Genomic DNA, 25,944 nt, shown 5'->3' with positions numbered 1-25,944 from the left:
TCCAGTGAGAAGCCATGAAGATGAATGGACTGGAGCATCTCTCCTACAAGGAAAGGCTGAGAGAGCTGGGTCTGTTCAGCCTGGGGAAGAGGAGGCTTGGGGGGATCTCTCCCATGTGTATGAATTGGGTGCAGGGAGGGTGCCCCATGACGGGACAGGAAGGCTATCTAAATACTGAATATAAATATTCAAGGACACACAGATTAGGAGGAGAAAAGTGATACTGAAAATTGTGGTATTTTACAACTTTATTTGCAGTAACATTCTGTGAAAAGGACTGTGCTGGCTTTGGCTGGGGTAGAATTATTTTTTTCCTCATAGTAGCTGGTATGAGGCTGTGTTTTGAATTTGTGCTGAAAACAGTGTTGTGAACAGAGAGGGATGTTTTAGTTGTTGCTGAGCAGCATTTGCACAGCGTCAAGGGCTGCTTTGCCTCTCACCCCATCAATGAGCAGGCTGGGGCGGGGGGACAGCTGACCCTGAGTGATGCAAGGGGTATCCTGTACCATATTGCATCATGCTCAGCACGTAAAGCTGGGGGAGGGAGGAAGAGGGGGAAGTTGATCGCTATGGCCTTTGCCTTCCCAAGTCACTGTTGGGCATGCTGGAGCCCTGCCATCCTGGGGATGGCTGAGCACCAGCCTGGCTGTGGGAATGGCGATGGAATTCCTTGCTTTGCTTGCGCACGTGCCTTTTCCTTTACCCATTGAACTGTCTTCATCCCAACCCATGAGCTTTCTCACTTTTATGAGACACTCTACTGTCCCACGGGGCGGGGGCGGGCGAGCAGCTGCAAGGACTGCCTGCCAGGGTGAAACAATGACAAGGACATAAGCTGCTGGTGTAACTCCAAACTTTAGAGGGTCAGTGTGGTCCAGGAAATTGGAAAGAACCATTTGGATTGATAAAAGGACCATGTTGTAAAGGCCTTGATAAAAGTGAAATGGGAATAAATTGACTTCTAAAAAGTGTTTATCTTTTGGTCATACAATGTATCGCAACAGTGTACTATCAATAATGTATATCTTATTTGTGAGGTTTGAATTACAAAACAATGTAAACTTTCTCCAGTGACTAGACTCATTCTTGATTATTACTCTGCTTTTTTACCCAGTTGTTTTTGTTGTTCAAAAAATCTTATTAATACCTGTATAGTAAAGTGAATCCTATATTAAGTTCTTTTATCTTACTGTTAATAAGAATGATATAATATTATAGAGATAGCACTTCACACAGTTCAAAGTATTTTTATTAACCTGAAGGGAATGTGTATGAGCTATAGTCCTAATAAGGAAAGAAACAGAGCAGTCGACTATACAGTTTCAAAGAACCTGCCCCTTGCATGGAATGGGAAGAGTAATGGTTTCTCCAGCTTGTGAAACTAACCAAGAAGAACCTCCATGCATGTGTTCGAAAAGGTCTGTTGCACATCTTTTAAAGTGATTCTCAATTATGTGCTGTAGGAGATGAATACGATGTATGTGCCATCTGTTTGGACGAATATGAGGATGGAGACAAGCTCAGAATCCTTCCATGCTCTCATGGTAAGAGGCTGTATTTTAGGTTTGGTATTTGTATTAAAACAGGTCTTTAAAACACCATGTCTAAACCCCACAATGAATATGATTTATAAGATTTATTTTTGCTAATATGCAGGAGTGTATATACAAATTAAGAGCAAACTTTTCTCTGTCTAGAAGCAAAAAAAGGCTAGCATTCCTACTTTGTACTTTTTTTTTGGATGTACACATGAAAGAAAATCTGTGCTTGATGCTGTCCCCTAAATGTCTGTATTTAATAGGGACACATTCCAGAGTTACTTTTTACATTTAAATAAGCTTTCACTTTTTCCAAGATTAATTAAACTATAGAACATGATTCAGCTGTTGGTGACATAGGGATGAAGGGGTATAATCTACCCTGTAGCCATACAGACCGCTGCCTTGACTGCACTTGGAAGTCAGTGTTGTCAGTGCAGAGATTAGTGGAATATTTTTACTGTGACAAGTTTGCACTGTCTGAACAGTCTTTTTCAAATGCAGCCCACTGCAGAAGGTGTATCTAGTAGTCATGTATGTATCTATGCATAAGATAAGACGGCTTCTAACTGCATGCAAGTATAAGAAGCATTTTTAAGGGCCTATATCTAGAAATCTGGAAGAGGCCTGTCCGCAAGAACATCTCTAAACTTATATAAAAAAAAAAGTTTAAAAGCTGTGTAAAATCTATCAAGAAAGATAGGATTCATCCTTCCTAGCTTGAGACACTCTCTCTACCTTGCAGTCAGTTAACTATATTACAGCTATTTTGGCTGGGTGCAGTTTTACCCAGCTTTTTCTCATTAAATTCCTGCTCTTGACCAGGCACTGCAGCAGCAAATACCATGCCACTAAGATTTTTAAAAGGAGGCAACTGCTGTTACAGCCTTACATCCACAGTCAACATAGCAGATGACAGACTGAGCTTTGCAAATCCTCAGTCCTAAAAAGCAATTTCAAAACGAGTTGACAGAGAATTCTCAGAAGAGGAAGAACAGATTTGTCCCAGCTGGGGACTGCAAAGCTACCTAAACCCGATCACCAATGTCAAAGATGGCTGACAAATTTCAACCAACCAACCAACCAAAAAAACCCCAAAACCACACCATCATCTGTTCTTGTAGAGAACATGCTACTAAAGTGCTTGAACAGGTACTATACACAACATGCTTACCCTTGTAAATACTTAGCTCTTTGCCAGGTAGAAGTCCCTGTTAATAAGCAGAGCTAAATTTTAATACCAAAAGTAAGATGCTTTCAAACATATTCTTTTAAACAAGGCCAGTATAGTTGCAGTGCCTAATTTTAAATCTGCAGAATCATGCAGTAATTTTATTTAAAAACAAGGTGCTTCGATGCATCTTGGTGGAGGTTAGAGGTGTTCTGAAGATAATGATGGTGGGCAGATCTGCTGCAAGGTGGGTGTGATTCCTCCAGAAGCTTTTAAAGCCTATTTTGTCAAATGTGGCTCATTGCAGGATTGCTCTTGGATTCATTCAGTAGAGGAACTGGGTATTTATTGCATATAACCATATGGCCAAGCTCCTGATCTGTTAGGTGTTTTATACATAAGGATACACAGTCTACGTGCTAACCACCTTGTGACTAAAATTCTCTGTACGAGTTAAATTTGAAAATTGTCCTGTGTTACTAAATACAATTGAGCAGGTTTCCTTGTCCTTTTCACTTAGATAACGATGTACTTGTGTTTTGTTTTCTAACAGCGTATCACTGCAAGTGTGTGGACCCATGGCTGACAAAAACAAAAAAAACATGTCCTGTATGTAAGCAGAAAGTGGTCCCTTCTCAGGGGGACTCTGACTCTGAAACAGACAGTAGTCAAGAGGAGAATGAAGTATCTGAAAATACCCCTTTGCTTAGACCATTAGCCTCAGTTAGTACTCAGTCATTCGGGGCTTTGTCAGAATCGCATTCCCATCAGAACATGACTGAGTCCTCAGAATATGAGGAAGATGACAATGAAAATATTGATAGCAGTGATGCAGAAAATGGAATAAACGAAGAAAGTGTAGTAGTTCAACTACAGCCCAATGACGAAAGGGAGTACAGAGTGGCAAATACTGTTTGAGACTATTAATGGTGAATAGTGTATGAACAAAAGAGTTCTTAAGGCTATACTTTACAAACCTTTATGTAGGGAATATATTTTAATCTGTAATCCATTCAGTTTCTTCAGTAGGAGCAGCAGTTCATGTAGTTAGTACTATGGTTAAGTCATTACAGATAGATTTATTTTTGATTCAGGTATTCAGTCATGTGTTCTGTCTTCTCAAAATGAACAGTTTAACTGGACTTCACAATGCTAATGAATAATGTTAGTAGTTTATATCAATAGAAATATCACACAGACTCTAAATGTATCTTGTTCAAATGGGATTTATCTGGAAGTAACTTTTTCCCACTTTGTAGCTACAACTGGGTCATAGAGATAGCAATATTTGTTACATGTATGGTATGTGTTACCCCTTAAGCCCAACAAAAAATGTATTTGCATGTTTGTACAGAGTTTTCCTAAAAACTGTCACCACTACTGAAAGAAAAATGCAGAACAGATCAATACTCGGTAAGCTGGTGTATCAAAACAAAGCAGAAGAAATTCCACTTACCTCAAAGCAGTGGTTCCAAATAATCCTTTGGAGTTTGCCACAGTAGCTGAGTTCAAGCAGTTCCATTGAGCAGTTCCTAGGATAAGGAAATTTAGCATATATTTTTAGTTTTGAGCAATTCACAAAGTAAGGTCCACTGTAAACACTAACAATCCCTACTTGCTACCACAAGGTAGTCTGGTTTCCAGTGATGATGTGGGAGTTGGGGTGGGGGGGTGGGGGGGAGTGGGTATGACCAAAACAGAGGTTTTGTTCCACATAGAAAAATAATTTTAGGTAAGTATTGTGTTGATCCTCAACTCATATACCTCTTACTAAAGAGCATTTTATGCTGCATTAGTCTGCTAAACTATGTATATATAAAAAATTCTTTTCAAATACCCGATTTGAAAAAAAGTGCTTATAACTGTTTTAACAGAACTTAGTACTTACCAGTGTATTATGGAAAAAGTAAATGCTATATAATACCTCTGTAACTATGTAGAAAGTAAAAACATACACATACTCAAAATGCAGAGATTTTTTTTATATGGCCTTGAGTAAGGAAAGCTTGAAAGAATGTTAATAAACATGTTTTCCACTTTAAGTATCAAAAGGAATTTATTGAACTTTTGAGTTACTTTCATTGTGTGCTCTTCTATGTTTATTACTAACATTGAAGTGTTTTGAAAGATCCAGACGATGCAACTATTAAGGTCCCTTGGTAAACGTTACCTTAAATTGTGCTGTGTGTCACAGTACAAAGGGCTGTACTGACCAGTACATACAGACATGACCATGCAGGAGTGAGTTACGTAGAAAACCTTAATTGTTGTTCACTTTTAGTGGAGAAGTTTGAATCAGTCTGGGTCTGTACATGTAATTTGTATGGGCGAGAGGAAGGGAAGACTAGTGTGCTATTAGTATTTCCTGCCCACCTGCCAACACCTTCAGAGCCTGTGTCCTGGGAGTCAGAAAACGCCGAATCCTGGGCTGAGGCGATTACAGGCAAGGTGTTTCTGTTTGTTATTTCTGACCTAATACACAGTGCAGCTACATTCCTTGCTTCAACCTGGCAGGGGAAATCCATGCTGTGGGACTGGCTGAGAGTAGAAAGTTTATTTTGTAGAATGAGATGTGGATAATGAGGAAGGAATGATTAATCTTCAAACCACTGCCACCAGCAGTCCACGGGGTTAAAGGCAAATGTATTACATTTTCACCATGTAAAATTCCACTTCAGCTTGCCTATGTCTAGTAAAGTCCCAATGTGAAAACTGATTTCTGAAAACTTGTTTCTGAAAAAAATGTTCTATTTTCTAAATTTGCTAATGGTATTAACGTAAATTTTTATTTCAGCAGGCCTTGGTAGCAACCATTGTAGCGATACTCCCCCTGCCATACCTCCTCTGTGCCACAGGTACAGTTTACTTGTCAGCTGCTGTTGCCAGTGAGAACGAAAATCAAAGAATAAATAGCACTTTATTGTTAGAAATACTTCAGAAGGTTGAGTATCTCATAGTGTTTCTTAGTAGGACTTGCATATTTCATTAAAACTTGCTGGGTAAGTCTGTTTCAAAAGGTATGGCCTGTTCAAACCCACAGAAAAAGATGAATACTGATTTTTCTTAGAGCTGTGGCCTGCTACATTATCCATGTGAAATAGCACTGTTTCTTTGCCCTAGGCCATAAACAGGTGACCTCTAGGGTTTTTTGCTTATGTGAAGTCTGTTAATGTAACTTCAATCTCTAGCTCTTCAAGAATAGGATGTTGGTGCTTTAAAGAAGTTCATACTTGATTGTCCAGTTGAAAAAAAATTTTCTTCTAATAAGTGGTTGTAACTAGTGTCTGAAATGAAAAGTACTTCATGGGACCCCTGAAACATACCATCTCTGCATAAAATGGCATGGGTATCACGGGCAGTTTACCAGAAATGTTGTTTGTACAGCTAATGTAAATAGCTCCTTGCAAAGAAGCTTGCACCAAACCTTTCACTGCATAATGAGAACAAACTACTTGGAAAAGGAGTCAGAAGAGGGCAGGAATTAAAGCTTGCCCTCAAAGGGGGATGTAAGCATTCATTTGTTGGGGGCGGGAAGAATCCAGTAAGAAGTGACTAGAATAAAGTGATGGGTCTGATAAGTATTTTTCTTGACAGGTCAGTAGTCAAGGAAAGGAGATTTAAATAGCAGAAGAAAACAACTCTCCTCACCCACCTTGACACAGTGCACAGTGTTGGGAGAGTTCCGGGGCCAGTGTTTGAACAAACAGTAATAATGGGTACCTACGTACAAAATAATATAATGAATATTAAAAATGCAGTGCTGTCAGCAGTTCAGAATAGTGAGCTGTTTTGACTGAATTCTAACAGAATTCTAAATAACATGTTCATTATAACAGTAAGACCCTCTGAAAGGCTAAGTAATAGCGGCTGCTATAATTAAAATCTGTCTGTGAATTACTATGGTACAAAAAATAAGCACACTGACAATTAACTTCATAAATGTATTTTGGTGAAAGTAAGGGATAGATTAGAATGGCCTGGACATCACCATTAAAACTTTTAAAGCCCTGAGATTCTGCATATAAATGCAGCCCCCATCAGCTTCCAGTGTGCGCCAGGCAGTCTTAAGAGGCCTAAGTAATTGGGGATGGAAGTAAACCTTCAGAAAGCGAAGGAAGTCAGTCAGTAGTGAATTACCTTCCTGAGTGTGAAGAGAGACTGACTGAACAACTTGAGAACTACCCTTAAAAGAACGCCACATCCTTGGAAGCAATTGTGCCTCTTCTCTGTGGTGCTCTTAGTTTGCACATCTTTCCCATTTCTTTCTTATCATCTGGGGTTTTTTAAGCAATTATGTAAGTTCTGGTCTAATGTCAGTTCTGTTCTTTTACCCAAGCTTTGAATAAGAACGTACGCTAAAACAGGGGTCCTCAAACTTTTTAACCAGGGGGCTGGCGTGCGGATAAAGTGGCAGGCAGTCATCTGCGGCTGCTTGGTTTCCCCCCTCAACCCCTGGTGGGGGGCGTGTCTGTAAATACCGGGGGAGCAGATTGAGGACCCTGGGGGGCCGTATCCGGCCCTCAGGCTGTAGTTTGAGGACCCCTGTGCTAAAAGAAGAAAAAAAGTCGGGGGTGGGGGTGGGGAGGGTGTGGTGAGTGCTTAGCTTCCTTATGGTTGGGAACAGCTGACAAAAGAAAAGATGCAATACTAAAGCACATGATCAGCCAGAGAACTTTTCTATAAAATGGCAGGCGCTGTAAACCACGGTGAATAAATCTGGCAGTTGGTGAGCTCTGCTGGAAGAGCCAGCAGGTATTACAGACTGCGTGCAAGTGAAGTTTCTACAAACCATGGTAGCAAGAGGGTAAAAAAAGAACAAACCGTGAGCACAGAACCCACAAGAACTACACAGATTGGGCATCTCTACTGCTACTGTGTATGAATCCTGAGGGGTAAAATGGCAAGAGGGGTAAAGCCTAATAAACTGTGCTGGCTGAAGTGGCTGGAACAGTTCAAATGCTGTAATGCGGGATGGCAGGTGACGCCCTCAGCAGCGCGATCCTGCCCATTTGCCAGAGGACTAGAGGTACACAGTACTGCACTGGGCTGGCTTTTAGCAAAGTAAAACCAGTTACTCACATGGAGCTTCGTAATATTTGAGACAAAAGTGTCTCACTGGATCTCTAGTAACTTTTTGCAGGGAAAAAAAAAAAGCAAATTCATGACCTAAGTGACAGTTCAGTGTTCAAAACTTTAGCATAGGAAAATAACTCTCTGCATTTAAATTGTCTGTTAATCTGAAAATGTAAAACTTGTTGAGAGTCCAGGTTATTAAAGAATGGTATTTAGGTTATCTGGCAACAGCTAATTCTTACCAAGAAAAAGTATACAGGCAGCATACAAATGCCTCCTTGGGAGAGGGGAATTGATTGGAAATGAGCAATATTAAAATAAGGAATGGGATGGAAAGTACTCTAGTGTGTACTGCTAATGGCTGTTCCTGCCTCTGAGATACCATCACAGTGAATTCTAGCTGTGGCCTTACTATGAAATGGCTTACAGGATGGACATACTTCTCCCCCACCAGGAAAAAAAATATTAAAAATTCCTGCAGTCAGACTGTGAGTACAGTTTTAAACAAAGCAAAACATGGATTCATGCACTAACATAATTTTATGAGGGAAGTGAGAGGTTTGCAGCCTCTGTACCTGTTACTACTCAATGCATGTAAGCTATGGGCTTGTTCTAGTCCACTCCAACTTTGGCACTGAGAGCTGGAAGGTACAGTTCAGACATGAAACAACTCAAAATAGTTCAAGATAAACACTTTGTGTATAAAAGTGGTCTAGTGTCAAGTGTGTGAGTGCAACACTTACGCTGCAGATGAGGATGTAGGGGAAGGCAGGCGAGAGCAAAGGCATTTTAATGGCAATATCTAAACTGGCATTGGACTGAGGAAAAGCCCCAGCCTCAGCCAAAGATTAACCTTCTATGGTTTGGGTTTTTCCTTTCTTTCCCCATCCCCCAAGCTCCCATTGTTCACCAGCACTGTCTCCTTGCAGGGCCCCTGTTTTCAGAGTACTTGGGTAGCACAAGTACCAAAAGCCAGGTAGAATTCTGCTGGGGGAGTAGACCTTAAATCTGTCCCTCCCCTATGCAAGGAGAACACATTCTTCTGCAGTGGTGGGCTGACCCTGGCTAGCCTGCCACCTACCCTAACAAACTGATCATGGGGCAGTAGTCTCCTCTAGCTTGTTTCAGGGATTGCATATTGAGGGGGGGGGGTGTGTCACGTGGCAGGGAAACCCCCTTGCCACAGAGTCAGACAAATGCAGTTTGTAAGTCATCTCCTAATTTAAAATCTACCCCAAAAACTGCCTGGCCTTTGACTAAAGTTTTGTTATTGTACTACTGCCATCTTACAAACCTGACAACTGCACTTCTATCTCGTACTAGGGTAGCCAGCCATGCAATGAAGGAGGGCCTGGGAGGATGCCTGTGGGAGGGAAAAAATTACCAACAGTCTGATTTTGTTTGGTTGGAATAAATTTATTTCATCTGTCTGTAAACAAGGTGTTTTTAATAGTTATGGCATTTTTTGAAATGCATATTAAATCAGATGAGTTAGACTGTATCCCAGATGTAACAAAGTGCAGGGAAAGAAGTGGACAAATCAGCAACAAGAATTTGTTTAAATCTGTACATTATCCACAAGGCCCAACAGTAGAAGCAAATACTAGAATGTCCCCTAAAGTAGTGCCATTCAAAAGAAACCCTCATAGTCAGTTAAAATCCATCTCACAATAGCAACAGTTCATTATTTTTTTTAAAACAATAGTATGGCACAGAATACATATTAAAAAATTCATCACAAGACAGCCAAGTCAGTTATTCCAACCAATACCATCTCCCATTTATTCTTTTGTATACAGAGTTCTGCAGTTCTCTTTAAATGGACATACAAGTTAGTACCGTGCCTGAACTGAGAGTTTGGTTACAGACATTTCAGATGACTAGTGCACAAGGCAGTTCACTCCATAATTTCTGCAGCAAGGGTGTGACAGGCCAAATGGAGATTTTAAATTTGAAATGGCATCATTTTGACAGTTTAGCTTTCAAACTACCAACCTTCATCCGAACAGTGGCTTCAGAGCAGCAAAAGTCTTTACCAGTAAGTGATCTGGCAGAAAGACTGGAGTCAGAGATCTCCCAGTATAGCTGAAGGTGGCAGTTTTCCACAATGACATTGCAGTTTCATATTAAAAAACCAAAAATGACAAAAAAAATACCCCACAACACCCAAGCTGCAAATTAAAATTGGTCCTATGAAAAACTGAAACCAGACACACTCCAGATGGTTATGTTGGGATATCTAATGTCCATAATGGCAGCCTTTTACAATTCAACTACACAACAGGCCCTGGAAAAAAAAAAAAAAAAAAAAAAAAGGAAAAAAAAAAGGAAAAAAAAAAAAAGAAAAAGTGCCTGAGCTATTGCAATGATGGAATGTCTGGGGATTCATTCGGGATGGTGGTTTTAAGGTCATGGGAGGAAGTGCATCTGTACCCTTTCATAGTTTTGTGATTGCACTTGTTAAGCATTACAAGCTTCAGACATGAAGAAAAGACTTAAGCCTACAGTGAAGTGCAATGACAAAACTAACATAATATTAATAGCTTTTGAGTGTCAAATCGGTTAAACAAACCAGGCACTATAAAAATGGGTGTAAGCAAACAAATGTGGATTTAAAAAAAAAAAAAAAAAAAAAAAAAAGAGGGACAGTAGTAAAGATATGCATGCACTTTTTTTCCTCCCAACCATGTTCTATGAAAGGAAGACTAGTGAGCTGTGTAATTGCTCAAAGTGCTGAAGAGGCATTGATCAAATTAGATTGTACAATCGGCACCTTGTTTAGTATTTAAGTTGTTTTAGTCATCAATATCACGCTAATTGCTAAGACAAAGCGAAGCCTACACTTGGCATATTACCCTCCCAAGAGTTTTTCAAGGTATCATGCATATCATCTTTGTGGTGCAGTAATGGTGCCAGATATGGGACTTGGTTACATACAGTGGTTAACATATAAATGAACAAAGGGTAACTGGAATTATGACATTAGGAAATGGGTAAATAAAAAACACAAACTACCATCTACAGTCTGGTAGCACTGAACACAACTGGGTGGTGGTGAAGACAGTTGCTAGGTGGATGGGGAGAGGCTGCTTAGACGTCAGACCTCCTCAGGTATAAAGCCAGTTCATATGCTTTCTTGTTGAGTGTCCCTCCATGGACACCTTCCTTTCCCATGACTATAACCAATGCTGGAGTACACAAGGAAACAAAACAGAAATGAACAGAATTAAAGGGAAAAAAAACCCAAAAACACCTTTCCCCACCAACAAAGGGATACAAAGGAGACACAGGTTCATACCCCATCACCCTGCATTGCTAGTAAAGTTTCCAGAATGTAAGGTTTAAAGCTCACCGCCAGGAAAGTTTAATAGCAATCTTCCCCTAATACTTAACAGTCTGCCTAGCAACTAGAACCCAGAGTCTCTCAAGTATTTTGCCATTGAGTATGCCTTCTTATTCAATCCGCCTCCATGGACCCCTTCTTTGCCCATTACAAAGACCAAGACTGAAAGAGAAAAGAAAAAAGTTTTAAAAAGAGTTTGTTAGACAAGGAAATAATGCAAGTTTTAGGCAGTGCAATAAACACACTCAACTTCCAGATTTAGTATTTGGCTATTAAGCTAGTTTAACAGGAGTCTTGTAAAAATACAGATGGAGAGAGGGTTTGGAGAAGGCACGAGTTATCCTTAGGGACATTACCTAACTAGGTGAGTCGCAGGAGTTCACTGCTAAGAAGAATGCTACCAACTCTCTCAAAAAAGCACCACAGTGCCTCTCTACCATCAGCATCACCCAGCAAGGAAACCCTGGCTGCATCTTAAAAAAAAGAAGAAAGGAGGGGGGGGGGGGGGGAGCAGCAGGAGGAAAGAAGTGTTGTCAGGGTCAAAAGCAGTAGTGTATCTCTAAGAAATGTGACTCTGAAGAGCAGAAGAGGGAATATTCTTATCTGTAGTGGTCACTACTGGTGTAAGAACCAGAGCGACTACCTTGATGCTAGCAAAAAAACTCCACCAACACCAAAAACCACTGAGGTTGGAACTGGGCTGACTTCCCCTACAGTACAACTATAAATTATGCTTTGTGCCCAAGACAAAACACAGGGAAGATTTTAATGCTAACCCTCTCTATTCCCATAATTTTGGTGAAGTGTCCCAGTTTGCTGAACAAGAACACCCCAAGGCTCCCCAGCCAGCAAACACCACTTGCGAGTTGCCAGCAGATGTCACCAGCAGGTACACAGACACAATAAGGGCCACAAGCACCCTAATTGTTTCCCAAGCCGTGAGTACTGTAATTGGAAGTGCTGCAGTCAGTCTACCTACAGATGACTGTACATCTCCATAGCAATTTGCTCACAAAAAAAGCTTAAGACAGACAGTTCTTGCTGGCATTTCTCAATCTGCAGCAGTCAGAACTCTGCTTGTTTCACTTCAGTGCTGCAAACATCCTGTATCACTGCCACCCGGCTTTAGCCTACAGACAAATTTTGCTCTACTTTGGGTTTTATACTTATAAGCAAAAATCCACTGCTCCCCAGCTTGTTCCACAGCCTGCCAAAAAGTGCTAGGCCTGATATCTCGAACCGAAGCATGCTACTTGTAGCCAGCATTTTGAGGCAGTTTGAGTATTTTGGGGTTTTTATATTCAAATCTAGTGCCTTCCCCACAATAGCTTTTACTGTAAGTTAAGTGAGCATCACAAGGAGTAGGCGTACTAGCGTAAAGCAAGTTTCTCAATGACACCAAATCGGACAGGCTTTCTTTGCCTGAAGACAAACTTTGGAGAGCTCAATAGGAAGCACAAGAAAAGTTAGTGCAGAACTTGTTAAAAGGCAAGTAGGAGTAGCTTGTACCAGGAATACATGTCTTTGGAGGATAAAACTTTCTGTTGAGAAGTTTACAATGAAAAAGCTAGTTCTGCTACCAATCATTAATAGATCCCTACCATTAGGCTTTAGGTACCACATTATCGTTATCCTATACTTGGTAAGCTTACTCCAAGCAGTAGTCTGTTCTTTCCTGCTTGTCAGAGATCTGTTTAACCATTTCACAATCTAGTACTCAGCCGCGATCACAGGAGGGGACAGGGCCAAGTGTGATTCCCAGGCAGAAATCTAGTCATCCAGACCAGTGCCATGTACCACCTCCTTATGTCACTGCCTGACATTAACCATTAAATACAGCAGTCTGGTTTTATTAATAGCTGGTCTATGCTTAGGGTTGTGTTCTGAATTTAGCAATCTGAAAATGAAGAAAATCACACTTACCTCGGCCAGCTCTGCCTACAGCAACATTGTATGTTGGCTCACCACCTTGACTCTTTGTCCTGATGTCCATTGTGCAGTCGCCGTCAACATACAGGCTATCTCTGATCACAGAGCACTTCTTCGCACCAAGGGTCAGACCATTGGTGAAGAAACCCTCTCGGTCTTTTCCTACAATCATATCTATTTCTACTGGCTGTCAAAGGAAAGAGTGCAAAGTTAGCACAGCAGTTTTTCATTGTTTAGTTTCTACTTAGAATACATCCGCCCCCCCCCCGCCGCGCAGGACGCGCCCCGGGCTTTGTTACCCGCGGCTGGCCCGCCCGCAGCACCCTCGGGCCCGGCTTCTCGCCAGGAGGTACTGGGCGACAGAGGCCAGTCAGGCACGGGCCACGCGTCTCGATGAGCAAACCGCCAGCTTGGCGGATCCGAAGGCCCCGCCAGCACCTGTCCCTCGATGCCGACCGACTGCATCTGCCCGCATCGGCGGGGCATTAGCTCAGCCCTGGCACGACAGCTGCGGCGGCCCCCACAGAGCCCGGGGCAGCTCCCAACAGGCGGCGGCCAAGCCACCCTCTGCGGCGCGGCTCGGCTCGGCCCGGCGCCGCAGTGGCGGGCCGCAGCTCTGGGGCGGAGGGCGGGCGGGCGCGCCACCATCCATCCCCGCTTGGGGGGAGCGCGGCCGCGGCGGGGCCCGGCCCGGTGAGCCGGAGGCGGGAGGAGCGGGCCCGGCCGCGACGCGGCGGCCTCAAAGTGCAGCGTCACGGCTGGGCCCAGCCCCCCAATCACGGCCCAGCACTGCGCGGCCGCCGCAGGCCCGCCCGCCCGCCGCAGGCCCTGCCCGGCCCGGCTCCGCTCTGCTCTGCCTCGGCCCCGCCATGCCGTGCCGTGCCCGGGGCGGGGCGGCCGGAACAGACCGCGCTGCAGCGCGCTGGCCGCCCCGCACGGCCCTTATGTAAGGGCGGCGCGGGTCCCGCAGCGGCGGGTGCGGGGTGGCGGCGAAGGACGGGCGCGGGGGGGGCGGGGGAGGGGAGGGGAGGGAGGGGAGGGGAAGGGAAGGGAAGGGAAGGGAGGGAGGAATCAATGGCAGTGCGCCATCTTGGCGGTGAAAAACATGGAGCCAGCGGCGAGGTGGGCATTCACGAACGCCTCCTACGCCGCGCACGTAAGCCTCGCCGCAGCGCCGGGCCCAGGCGGCCCCTACGCAAGCCCCGCCGCGCACGCCCCGCGCGGCCTCCCCGCCGGCTCCCGCGCGGCAGTGCCGCGGCCCCCGGGCGGGCCCCGCCGCATCGGGCCGGGCCGCGCCGCCGCCCCCGCCCCGCCGGCGGGAAGGGCCCCTCTCCCGCCGCGCCGCCGGCAGCCGTAGACAAAAAGGCGGCGCGGCCGCCTCGCTCCCCGGCCGCCGGGCCCGCCGCCGCCGCCCCGCAAGGTGCCCCCGGCGCCGCCGCCCCGCCGCTAACGGCCCGCGCCGCGCTCCCGCGGGGTTAGGCCGGTGCCACCGGCAGGCTTCGCCGTTCCCCTATGCCTCCCCGCCCGCCCGCCCGCCCGCCGCCGCCGCCGCCCTCACCGTGATGCTCTGGAAGATGCCGCCGGCCGTGGCTGCCCAGACGTACTTGGCGTCGCAGTAGCCCACAATGGCGGCCTCCTGGCAGCAGCCATCGCACATCAGGTTGTCCACGTAGCTCTGCCAGCCGGCCATCTTCGCGCGGGCGGCGGTGGGGGCGAGCGGGGCGGGCGGCGAGGCGCGGGCCGGGCGGCGGGGCTGGGCGAGGCGAGGCGAGGCGGTCCCGTCCCTCTCCTCTCGCTCTCTCTCCTCTCCCTCCTCGACGGCGGAGCGGAGCCGATCGCTGCAGCGAGCGGCGCGGCCCAGCCCAGCCCTCCGCGCTGCCGGCGCCGAGGGGCGGAGGGGAGGAGGGGCGCGGCGCGGCACCGCCCCCCGCACCGCCCGGCTCGGCTCGCAGCGTCTGAGGCGGGAGCGGCGGAGCCGAGATGCCGTCCGCCGGGCGGAGGAGCGCGGTACGGGTGCGGAGCCCGGCCGCCGCCGGGGTCCCGCTCCCGGTCCCGCCCGGCCTGTGGCAGGCGGGTGTGACAGGGCCTGGCCCGGGAGATGAGAGCGCTCCCCGCGCCCGCTGCCTGCCCGCCTTCAGCCCCGGCCCGGCCGCTGGGGTGAGTACCGGCTGCGGCGCCGCCGGGCGGCCTGCCGCCTTCGGCCACCCGGCCGCGGGCTGGGGAGGCGCGAACGTCGCTCTCAGGCCCCAGCAGTTGCGCTCTTCTCCCCCGGTGGACGCCCGGCCGCTGCTGAGGTAAACCCCTGGCGTGTCAGAGGAGTGGTAGGGCAGGCTCGTAGCGGGACCTCGCTGCGGCAGAGCGGCGCCATCTGGAAGTGCCCGGAGGGCCCGGCCGCGGCCCCCTGCGCAGCCGCAGGCCTTGGGCCCAGGCCTCGCTGCCCCGGGTCTGTCTCTTGGGGCCGTGGCAGCGTTCGCGCCACTGGTTACATTTATGTTGTATTTCTGTACTTTTCACGTCTTCCTTTGTGTAACTCGGCAGCTGTGTCCTTGGGGAAGGTGCCACTGGTGATGCTGGTGGCAGTTGGCCGTGCTCGGCGGCTCTCGCTGCCATGCTGAACTGCACCAGTGTCCCATCCACCTAGCAAAACATCTCTGTATCAGGTTGCTGGTCTTGTGTTGAGCTGGTGGGCTCCCCTCCAACACACTAGCATCTGTTATATGGCATTTCTGCCTGGTTATTTGAGTGGTGATTTCAGGTTTTATTCTTCAAGTTTCCACCAAGTTTCTGTTGAAATAATTTAGCTTCCCTGTTCCTTTGTGAGACGTCCAGGTCTGATACCCATATTTTGCTGCATTGATACTGGGCCCTGGGCAGGATCACTCTTCAAGACTTTCCTGTTACAAGTTGTGGGAATGTTCACCTGCAACTTCAAGGGTGTGTTTTAGGGCAATGGCTCCATCATCTTTAACATTGAAATTGGGGTGAGAGGGGTCACCTTCCTTTTGAGCAGGGTGGTTTTGGCTTACTTGGTATCTGTTGTGTTTCTGTGGGAGATGGAGACAGCTGGGATGCAAAGTAGCTGTCCATGTAATTTAACTTTGAAGCTTTAATTCAAGAAGTTAAATCTTATACCTGAATATGCCGAGGCACAGTATACAGTAAATTGGATCTGTCTTTCCCTGAGGTTGTTTCCCCGACGAAGAATATCCATCAGGTGTTTATAATGCATGTCCCCACAGCATAGTTCAGGGTGTTCTTAGTCCTTTTAAAACCTAGTTGAGTCATCATGGGTTTGAGTGTTGTTTAGATACTAATAGAGATTGCTTAGATTACTAAATACTTCCAAAAGAGCTTACTTGCAACTTTTAGCTTAATTCCATAAGCACTTTGTTTTATTTTCACAGTGCCTTTCCCCCAGTCAGTTGGGACAGCACCAGAACTTTGCTTTATCCTTTTCCAGCCAGCCATGTATACCAAGAAGATCCTTCTGTCATTGTATCTGCCAGTGAGTTACAGGCTTTAAATTTGGTTTTGGCTTTTTGAATAGCTGAAGCTTTTTGTGAAGTTTGGATTGCCTTCATCATCTTTCCTCCACAGACTCCTTCCATGGGAAGGAGAAAAAGTTCTCTTCTGTCTGCAGTTGCCATTGAGGGCCACTTCTCTCCTTTTAAGTCTCGTCTGTAAGAGGTTCCAGTTTAACGCTACTACTTGCACAGAATGGAATGCATCCATTTTAAATGAACAGGAGGCTGATGGGTCCATTATTTTTAGAGTTGAACCAAAATCTGTTTGGTTTTTGTCTATATGGGGGCGTGATTTTTTTTTTGTTTTGTTTTTGCAAGCTGCAATAAGGATTCCAGATTGTTTCACTTTAATAAGTGGATTTAATAAATATAGAGGTGGACACCCTGAACTCAGGGACAGGCCTTGGGAATTTTGGAACTGCCTGTTTGCTAGCATCACTGTTCTTTGATTAACGAGAGGGGTGGGCTTCACATGGATGGCGGGCTGCTGGGTACAAGCGTGGAGGTATCTTGTGGAAGAACCTGTGGGTTTCCAGGGCTTTAGGCAAAGGCTATGCTGCCTCTCACTTTCTTGCATGCACCCTTGCACACATTTGTCCGTCCCTTCAGCCTGAGGACCAAGCATGTGTTTCTGAGCCCTCACAACCTCATGTCTGGTCCTGTTTCACAGGAGGTAAAGACCCAACAGTCGCTGCCAGCTCAGAGCTGGGCTGGGTCTGGGGGGAAATGCTGCAGTTTTGACAGCTACTGAACTGCCGTGTGTGGCACTACATGGTGGTCCCCTGGGCTTCTGGAGTCTTGCCAGTTTAATGTGTGGTGGGTTCAATGCTTTGCCTCTTTGATGAACCCAACGTTTCACCTGGATGTCACAGAATGGTAATATTACCACTGCTTCGTGGGGAGTATCACCTTTTTTTAATAGCTGCATAAACCAGGTGAGCAGCAGTGAGTGCTATTTTGATGAGCAGATTCTGCTAGCGATGCAGGAAGACAGTTGTCTGCTTTTAATGATTTAAATTGTAAATAATTGCATGGAAGTCTGGGATCTCCTGAACATAAACGGATGGACAAGTGTGGAGTATTTGCCACCTGCTTGGTGGCTCAGCTCTTAGTTGTCGTTATTTGTGAAGAAACTCTACTAATACATTTAGAAAGTGAAGCCTGAATTGGATTACCATTATTTAATGTTACAAAACTACCAGGTAGCTTGTATAATTTGAAGATTCAGCAGTCACCAGTGCTTTTTCTAAAAAACATAATCCTTTAATATTATTTTTACTATTAGGTGCCTCATGTCATCATGTTCTGTGTTAAGCAATCATGATAATGCTATTTGTATGGGCACTACTGCAACAGCTCCTTTGAAACTGTTTGGTTTAAGAAAATAAGGATGTGCTCTATATGTTCAAGATTGTTGGAGAGAGGAGTTCCAGTTGTATTTTTTGTTATGAGTCTTAATTGGAATCTGAGACATTTGTTACGTGAAGGATTTACATATAAACAAAAATATTGTGGTTAAACGTGATAGAAGTAGCGGGTCATTTTAACATCAGTACCTCGACTGATGTATGAAATGGTGCTGTCTGAACCATGTAAGCTATGCATGCATGATAAATGCTAGATCGTGATTTTTCATATTTTAGTTTCCGTCTGCATTCTGCCTGGTAGTTCTTTCTGGAAAGTATTTGCACAGTAAAGCCACGATTTTGCTTTTTTTTGCAGCTTGTAACAAATTATTGGTCTTTTTGCTTCGATTTAGAACTTTGCCTAAAATTTATGTTGGATCACATCTAAGAAAAATAATCATTTGAAAGAATTTTAAAGTACTGAATGTGCTTAGTGAGAGTGTACTATTTAAGGCTTTGTGGGAAACTTGACTGCTTTTATATTAGTAACATGAAGGTTGCAATTGCCCAAAAACTTGAAGGACTTTACATACTGAGCGTGATGTTTTATGGTATGGAATATCCTTTCAGCTAGTTTGGGTCAGCTGTCCTGGCTCCGCTACCTTGCGGCTTCTTGTGCACCTCCTTGTTGGCAGAGCATGTGAAACTGAAAAAAGTCCTTGACTTAGGGTAACCGCTACTTAGCAACAACTAAACCTTAGTGTGTTGTTAACATTATTCTCATACTAAATCCAAAATGCAGCACTGTACCAGCTACTAGGAAGAAAATTAACTCTATCCCAGCTGAACCCAGGACAAGGGCGTATATTTTGTTAGTGCAACAAATTAATACGAGTTTTGTGTCAGGCTTTTTAACTACCAGAGGTGCTGCTCTGCTCGAAATGGTTGTACAGCCAAAGGTAAGATTTCTTACAATGTCCTGACTTCTTCCTGTTTTTGACCAAATTGGCCCATTTGAAGAACTTTAACCAGCATTTATGTGTAGACAGGAAGGGCAAGTGACCATCAACAGAACACAGCTGGACTTCTTTGTGAAAATTAAACTTTACAGACCCAGAGCTCACTCAGTGCATCACTCGCCTCCAGCGTTGCCACTGTTCGCGTCAGTTTGAGGTGCTGCTCTGGTGACTTCCTCTCCAGACCATATTGGTTTTCCTGTGGCAGTCTTTACCCCAAGTGCTTTTGGAAGTGCAGAGGGTAAAACTGATTTAGAACTTGTGCAAGTTAGTAGATTCACTTCTGCTGATTAAAGCCAAGAAGCCAGGAGCAGCCTGTCTCATAGCCTCGTGGCAATGACTAGAAAAACAGAGTCCACAACTTCCACAACTGCTGAAGTGGCTTCACTGAAAAACGGGGAAGCCACCAAAGGCTGGGATGAGTGTTAGCTGGAAATATATTGTAAAAATGACCTATTAATGAGCTGAAAATTTGAAGCTAGGTTTAAAAGATGCAGTGATACAGAATGCAACAATTGTTAGATTAAGATCACAGTGCAAGGTTTTATTGCATAGCTACACCTGCCCATGAAAAGGGTCCTGTCGAGGGTAGCATAGCTATGGTCATGCTGCAGAGAGCCCTGTAGAACAGCACTTGAAACCATCCAGGAAGTTCTGAAGAAAAGATGCTTTTCTGGTGTATCTCAGGTCGTTTGAATGGTGGTTTAACTCCATGTGTGGATGAGAGTTTCATCTCCATAGAGAAGATTTGCCTGGGTGTGGTTTTACCAGTATAGACAGCTCAGCAAAACCTTTGTCTTTCTAAGGATTAATTGTTTAAGCAGTTGAGAATTATTTTCCTTCCCTATCATTTACTTAACCATCAAATTCAAACATAACAAACCTAAAATGCCACTTTTAAAATCAGATGCAAGTGTAGGGGTATTGCTGTGTCAGATGATAAGGGTGTGAGATTGCTTCAGTTTTGGTGGCTTCCAGAAATGCTTTAAATCTGAGGAAGGACAGCTCTTCATGGATCTGATTTATAGACTGGCCAAAGCACTAAAAGAGATGTCTGAAATCATGGAACTTTGCTCAGCTTTTTGGTTTTTAAAGTAACTTCTTGATCTCGCTGGTGACCAACAAAACATAAACATTAATCCTAGAAATGAAAGTATATTATATGTAGATTCTTACTTGGACAGGTAGTCTCCAGTTCGTAATGGTGTCGTCCTTGGTAAGAGTCCCTTTGCGAGATGTGCAGAATCAGGCCTATATGATCCAGCTTTCTGTATATTAAGATTTAACAGTCAGGCTCTTCAGTGTACTTAGATCCTGCACTATTTTGTTTTGCTTTAAATAAAGCAAAGAGAACCCAAATAGGTAGCCCTCTGTTAATTTTTCAATTATGAAACAAGGGTATATACTGTGAAATTCAGTAAGTTTTGTAGATGGCTTAACATAGTGGAGGGAAGGTGGTAGCATTGTCAATCCAAGCTCTTTATTTTATTTTATCCAAGTGCAGTGGTGACTCATTACATGCCTTTGTTAACTGATAATTTCAGTGGGTGAAAGGTGGTATAGGAGTTAATCTGAAAGGTGGAAACTAAGGCTAAGAAATGCAGTGAGGGAGTTGAAGAAGCACAAAGTGAGAGGGAGGGAAAGCAGAAGGGTGGAAAATGGAGCAGAGCAAGTATGGGCTCTCAACACAGTAATTTTTTATGGCTGTTAGCACGGTGTGGTTAGACAGGAACAGTTAACAATCTTATTACTGCCTGAAGTCTATACCTCTGATCTCTGTGAACTTCACTGACCACGCTGAGAAATTGTTAGATGAAAAAGAACAACATTTAACTTTTCCCGGGCTTCATCTGTGGTTTTTTTTGCTGTTGAAGTTGACTGTTGTACAATTTTACCTTTTTAACAGCTGATCCGCACTTTTGCACTGTGCTGGCATACAATAAGGAAAAAAATCCCCTCAAACTTTTTCCTAATGTTGCCTTGCATTGCAGGCAGTAACACCAGAACCCTCTGCTGAACACATGACCACGAGGTCAGCAGCACGTTCCTGGCAGTCCACGTATGTGTCAGTCTGTGTCCAGTTCCTGGCTGCCTATGCGTGGTTGTGTTCTGGTTATCAAACTGACAGACCTTTATGCTTTTCTAGCTCACAGTTTCCATAGGTGATTGGTTTTGCACTGCTTATTCCATCTGCCACATGCTTTAGCCAGGGAGCTCTGAAGCTTTGTTCAGTACGTTATTTCCTTCCTTGAGCTTTCTTTCAGTGACAGTATCTGTAAATATGTTTATCTGGGTGATATTTCCTCCTCTGATCACAAATAATTTTGCTGTCAATGCTTGTTCTATGCTAAAAGTCCAAAGGATTTTTGGATCACAGATACATAAATTTATCTGTCATGCATGATTTCCACCCAAAACATTCACTGTCTGCAAAAGCATTTAATGATAATTCTGAAATATAACAAGCCATATTTTCCCAGAGAAATTATACAGTTCTAACTTTATAATGCTCTGTAACATTACAAAATTTTATTTTTTTTTTTAATGAAGCATGGTGGTAAGCAGGCATCTGCAGAAACCTGGCAGATTGCTTCAAGAGACCATGGCTTTGATTGCATACTGGTCTGTTGATGGATTGTGCCCCCCCCAGCGTCACTGGTTGAACACTGGATAGTAAGTGCCAGTGGAGGCAAGCATCTGATCATACACTGTTTTGAAGCAGGCTCTGGGTTTTTATCATCAGTCTTTACAGCAACTGGGACTGGATTCTTGGTGGTGTAACTGTGAGGAAGAGGAACCCAGTCATCTCCTATGTGACTCTGCTCTCCTGTCTTTCTGGGGTCCCCATCCAGCAATTCAGCTCACATTGCATCATCAGGCCACACTTGGGAGTGTCCGCAATTGGTCACACCTGATGTTTGGTTGTACATGTTTGTAACTCTTTATTTCCCAGTGCATGCTTAGGTTATGTGAAGACATATGTTAGATGCATCTAATACAGCTTGTCTGTACTCTGGATGAAAATAACTGTCAAACTGGCAAAGTGCTTTTTAAAGATTAGTAACTCAGGTGTTCATCTAGAAGAGTGAAAGGATTCCTCCTATTTCAGTTTTCTTTGAAACTCAAATGTAAAATGGAGAATGAGGACCACTTTTCTTAAGGGAAAATACACAACTTCAATATATTAAAAAAAAAAGTCTAACATGTTACTGCTTTGACTGAACAAGCAGAATGACTGTCCTTAGCTATACAGACCTCGCCCTAATTATTAAGTTAGAATAGCATTCATGAGTTATTGTTAACTTATAATAACTATGTTATAAGTTAAAGGCAGTTGTGACATACAGCATGGTTTTGGTTACAGAGCTAGAAACAGGTGCAGTTTTAGCAGTTACCATTGCAAAATAAAATAAAATGCAGAAAAAGAAAGGGAACATTAGCAACAGTTGGACTTTTTAATGTGTTTGTTCTAATAGACCCCCATTTTCTTGTGTTATTGTTAGTAGGTGTCTGTGGAGGAGGTAATGGTAAACTGCTGGCAGGTGGTCAATCTGTATATTAAGCAGTAAGGGTGTCAGCCTTTCAAAACTGGTGATAACCTGGTTTTAGATATGGGTTAGTTGAGCAAATTTTGATTGGAAGGGGGTTGAACTCTTGTGCTGAAACAGACAGCCTGGAGGCAGCGTTTAGGCAAACGTATACTGTTTCTCAAAACCTACTCTTGGCAGGGACCTGGGGACAGTCATCAGCTGTGTGGCTGCAGCAGAGGCAATGGCACATCTCCTCAGTGCCAGATTATACCTTTTTCCACTTCACTCATTTATAACACCTTCCTATTGCACACAGCTCTTTCTCCTTGTTTACATTTTTTTCTGTAGTTCCAACAACTTTTTTTTAAAGAATAGTTTATGGTGAAAAATAAAGACTGCACTTCACTCTTCACACGTAAAGCATTGTAGCTGCAGTGGCTTATGTGGTAGCTTCTATTACTAAGTAGTGTGAGTGGATAATCATCCCTGTCAAATGATTGTTAAAAGACCAAGGAAAAAAAAAAAGCTTTATAAGATGGCAAAAAAAGGTTTGTTTTTAATTTAAATCACTAAATATTTTTTTCTATCTTTGCTGTTTTAGAAACTATATGCTGTAACAGGAAGAGAAATACTATAAAAGGAGTTACTTAACATTTATAACCATAGTATAACCATGATTACCTTACAGCACGCAAACCAGTACTTTGAGTTTAGCAAATGTCAGCCGAGCATTTCTGCCCCCTCTACTGCAGTTCCCTTCTCTCTCCCTCCTCCCCCTCGCCCACCCCCATAGACCTTCCCTGTGCTCTGCCCTTCTTTCGGAGTAGCAGCCTGGTGTGTAAAGCATCTTCTGAAGTATGTGAAAAAATACTGATTGATTGATTTCCTGGTAGTTTTTCTGAAGGGTATAAAAGTAAATAAATAAAAGTCCCAGGTAGTTTTCAAAATATAATTAAAATATAGTAAACTTTACTCTAGTCTTAAGGTATTTTCAGCGTTAATCAGAAACACCTTTTTTTGCCACACTGCAACTACTATGAAATATTGTTACAGTAAGTTCCTTCCCAGAGTTAAAACAGCGATCTTATTTACACCCTGCTTCAAGGTTGGCAGCTAATGTGTTGAAGTATTTTCTGCTGAAAGAAAAGAGAATGTAGCTGGGGCATAGATCCAAAACTGGAATTCAACATGCTTAGTAAATTCAAAGTTTCAGTCCTGAAGCCGTCCTGAAGCCTGCTTTGTTTCTGGCTAGCTTTGAGGTGACCAGACCCCATGTGGGCATGGAACCTGGTGTGAGGTCCCCGGCTGCAGGAGCTGCAGGAGCTGCAGCGGGGAAGACACCACAGCTCTGAGGGCAGTGGTGCAGGATGCCTGCCCCACAGCACTGGCGGACGGAGGCAGCTCTCCTCCAGCCTGCTTTCTTGGAGAGTGAGACCTGGAGGCTGCTCCTTGGGAATGGTGCGCATGTACCAGTGCCGGGGTCCCTGTGAAACAAAGGGATGTGTGGTCCTGGGGGGAGTCCGGGTGCTGTCACCTTTTCCACACAACCCTTTGAGCAAGCACTTGGCAAGAAATGGGAAACCCAAGATTCAAATCCCTTCTTTTCCTGAGAAGTTACGAATTTTCCACTTCTCTTGAGAGTGCCCTTGCTTTTGGGAGGAGTGTGCTGCCTTCGGTGCTTCCCTCTCTGCACCCCGCTCCCTGGATCCAAAAAGAAAGAGTAGCGCAAAACATTGCGGCGATGATCATGGAGCACTGCCGAGGAGAGTGGTGCTGGGTACACGTGTGACTCTGCAGGCTGGCACTCCTTGCTGTTGCAGGCATGTGTTTCGAGCACTTTGTCCCTGTCCAGGTAGTGCCATGTTCTCTGTGTGGTCCAAGATACAGCAGCTTTAAAATTAAGCCCTTACACACTAAGAGCAATTGCAGCAGCCTTCTTGTCACCTGTGTGTGACTGCTTTGATGCAAGGCTTCCTGCTTGATAATTTTGTGAGCACGTGTTTGCTATTTTTGGACTGCAGATCTCTCAGTAACTTCCAAGACCCCGGCACTAGATGGAGCTTTAACCTACTTGCACTTAAGGAAAAATAAATGGACATACATGTGCTTGCTTCTACATTTAAAGTGGCCTTTTTTCCTTTTGTTAGCAGAGTGGTGTAAATTATAATTTAAATGAAAATTAAAATATTGCAGCAGAATCTCCTTGGCCTAGTAGGTGCTTTATAATTATTCTTATGAGCACCCTTTAATGTATTCTCAGGCTCATGGCAGAAGTTGTTGTAAGTTAGATGTGCTGAAAATGTGCTGCATATTTAGCTAATAACTAGGCTGTGCTGAATAAAGGTAATGCCATTTTCTGAAAAAGTTCCTGTTTATGTTTCAGGATGTGGTGGGGGTGACCAAGCCTTCTGTTGGCTCTGCTCACTCAGTAATGCATTTGCATTTTTACTTCATGCTACCAAAGCCAACAATTTAGAATCATGTTACCAGGCACTTTCACTTTTTCCATGTGTTAACCGTGAAAATACTGAACAAATAGAAACAAATAAAAAACAGCTTTGAAACCATAGTGGTTAATACTTTGCATTTAGCAAGCACCATGTCTCACAGGCTGCACAGCGCATATCAGAAATTTAAGGCCATCTCTGCCTTCCACAGAAATAACTGGAAGTAGGTCTAGTTTTGTTCTTGGGTGCCTGTGTTCTTATCAGCCAGAGACTGGTTTGGTCAAAACTGTTGTCCAGATGCTGAAGTAGCACGTATGTAAGCAGTTCCTACTCACAGCCCTTCTGCTATTTTATTAAATGGTTTAATATACTGAACCAAGATATACATACTTGGGGACGAAATCGCAAGGCATGCCGTGCTCAGGACGCTGGAGGTGATGAAGAAGAAGATTGCATATTGCATCTCACTCCCATTGCTTTCATGAGGTCTAATCCTTCAGCATCTTTCACGTTTTATCAGTGGGACCAAGGGACTCCGCACACATCACAGAATAAGGAACCTTTGTAGAAGACTTTACATGAATGCAGTATCACCAATATGAGCAAAAGCTCATATTTCTGAAAGATTTCTACTGTAGTATAAAACTGTTAAGGAACCATATTATGTATGGAAGAGTACGTGTGGTATTGTAGAGGGCAGGGTTTACATATGGCAATCTGGTTACAATATTGGCCATGCTGAGTAGGGAAACAGGACAGGTTGCTTTCAGAAAAAGACCCTGCTGAAGAAAGTAATTTCAGAAGGGTGTTTTGTTGTTGACCTGGCAAAATTTTAATTGCTACTTGTGACCAGGTTTAAGTGTATTCAAAGCTATAATTTCCACATGAATCAATGGAATTTTGGTGCTTAAGTATCTTTTAAGAATTTGTTCTTACTAGCTTGTCACCAGTTGCATTCACACTAAAACTTCATTAGCAGCGGTTTCAAGGGAAGTAGTTTGCCACCTTTTGATTGAACAGAAGTAGT

At 44.2% G+C, this 25,944-nt stretch overlaps 2 protein-coding genes and 1 long non-coding RNA gene across 18 annotated transcripts in view; 2 read left to right on the top strand and 1 right to left on the bottom strand.

The window, feature by feature from the left end:
• RNF13 (ring finger protein 13) overlaps positions 1–4,764 on the top strand; it is a 44,713-nt gene extending 39,949 nt beyond the window's left edge. For 2 of the 4 annotated variants that reach the window (XM_037406283.1, XM_037406282.1), the window contains 2 exons: positions 1,464–1,544; positions 3,263–4,764. In XM_037406283.1, the coding sequence (XP_037262180.1) occupies positions 1,464–1,544; positions 3,263–3,627 (446 nt within the window). In that variant the 3' untranslated portion in view covers positions 3,628–4,764. Of the gene's footprint in view, positions 1–1,463; positions 1,545–3,262 lie in introns of those variants that run through there. The other 2 variants (XM_037406284.1, XM_037406285.1) reach the window with 2 other exon arrangements.
• A 4,413-nt stretch (positions 4,765–9,177) lies between these two features.
• Positions 9,178–14,917, bottom strand: PFN2 (profilin 2). 2 transcript variants are annotated; one of them, XM_037406286.1, is made up of 3 exons: positions 14,613–14,917; positions 13,049–13,241; positions 9,178–11,287 (listed from the first exon to the last, which is right to left on the bottom strand). In XM_037406286.1, the coding sequence occupies exons 1-3, from the start codon at positions 14,742–14,744 to the stop codon at positions 11,190–11,192; spliced, it is 423 nt and encodes a 140-aa protein (XP_037262183.1). In that variant the 5' UTR covers positions 14,745–14,917; the 3' UTR covers positions 9,178–11,189. The 2 variants fall into 2 exon arrangements, with proteins under 2 accessions (XP_037262183.1, XP_037262184.1); XM_037406287.1 differs by having other exon boundaries at positions 9,178–10,970.
• Positions 14,918–15,021: 104 nt separating this feature from the next.
• Positions 15,022–25,944, top strand: part of LOC119156513 — a 99,836-nt gene continuing 88,913 nt past the window's right edge. For 3 of the 12 annotated variants that reach the window (XR_005107170.1, XR_005107172.1, XR_005107167.1), the window contains exons 1-2: positions 15,024–15,348; positions 16,459–16,559. This is a non-coding gene — a long non-coding RNA (uncharacterized LOC119156513). Of the gene's footprint in view, positions 15,349–16,458; positions 16,560–25,944 lie in introns of all 12 variants that reach the window. The other 9 variants (XR_005107171.1, XR_005107175.1, XR_005107173.1 and 6 more) reach the window with 8 other exon arrangements.

Source organism: Falco rusticolus, chromosome 13 (genome assembly GCF_015220075.1).
Source record: "Falco rusticolus isolate bFalRus1 chromosome 13, bFalRus1.pri, whole genome shotgun sequence".
NCBI classification, from domain to species: Eukaryota; Metazoa; Chordata; class Aves; order Falconiformes; family Falconidae; genus Falco; species Falco rusticolus.
Note: the sequence above shows the minus strand (reverse complement) of the source record. Positions and strands in the feature narration are given on the sequence as shown.

Bases quoted from the DNA above. Each gene is read 5' to 3' on its own strand.
- PFN2 (XM_037406286.1), bottom strand. From the start codon at position 14,744: ATGGCCGGCTGGCAGAGCTACGTGGACAACCTGATGTGCGATGGCTGC. The intron at 13,242-14,612 runs GTGAGGGCGGCG...TTCCTTTGACAG, and splicing joins GCATCTTCCAGAGCATCACG to CCAGTAGAAATAGATATGAT. The intron at 11,288-13,048 runs GTAAGTGTGATT...TTTCTCTTTCAG, and splicing joins TGTAGGCAGAGCTGGCCGAG to TCTTGGTCTTTGTAATGGGC.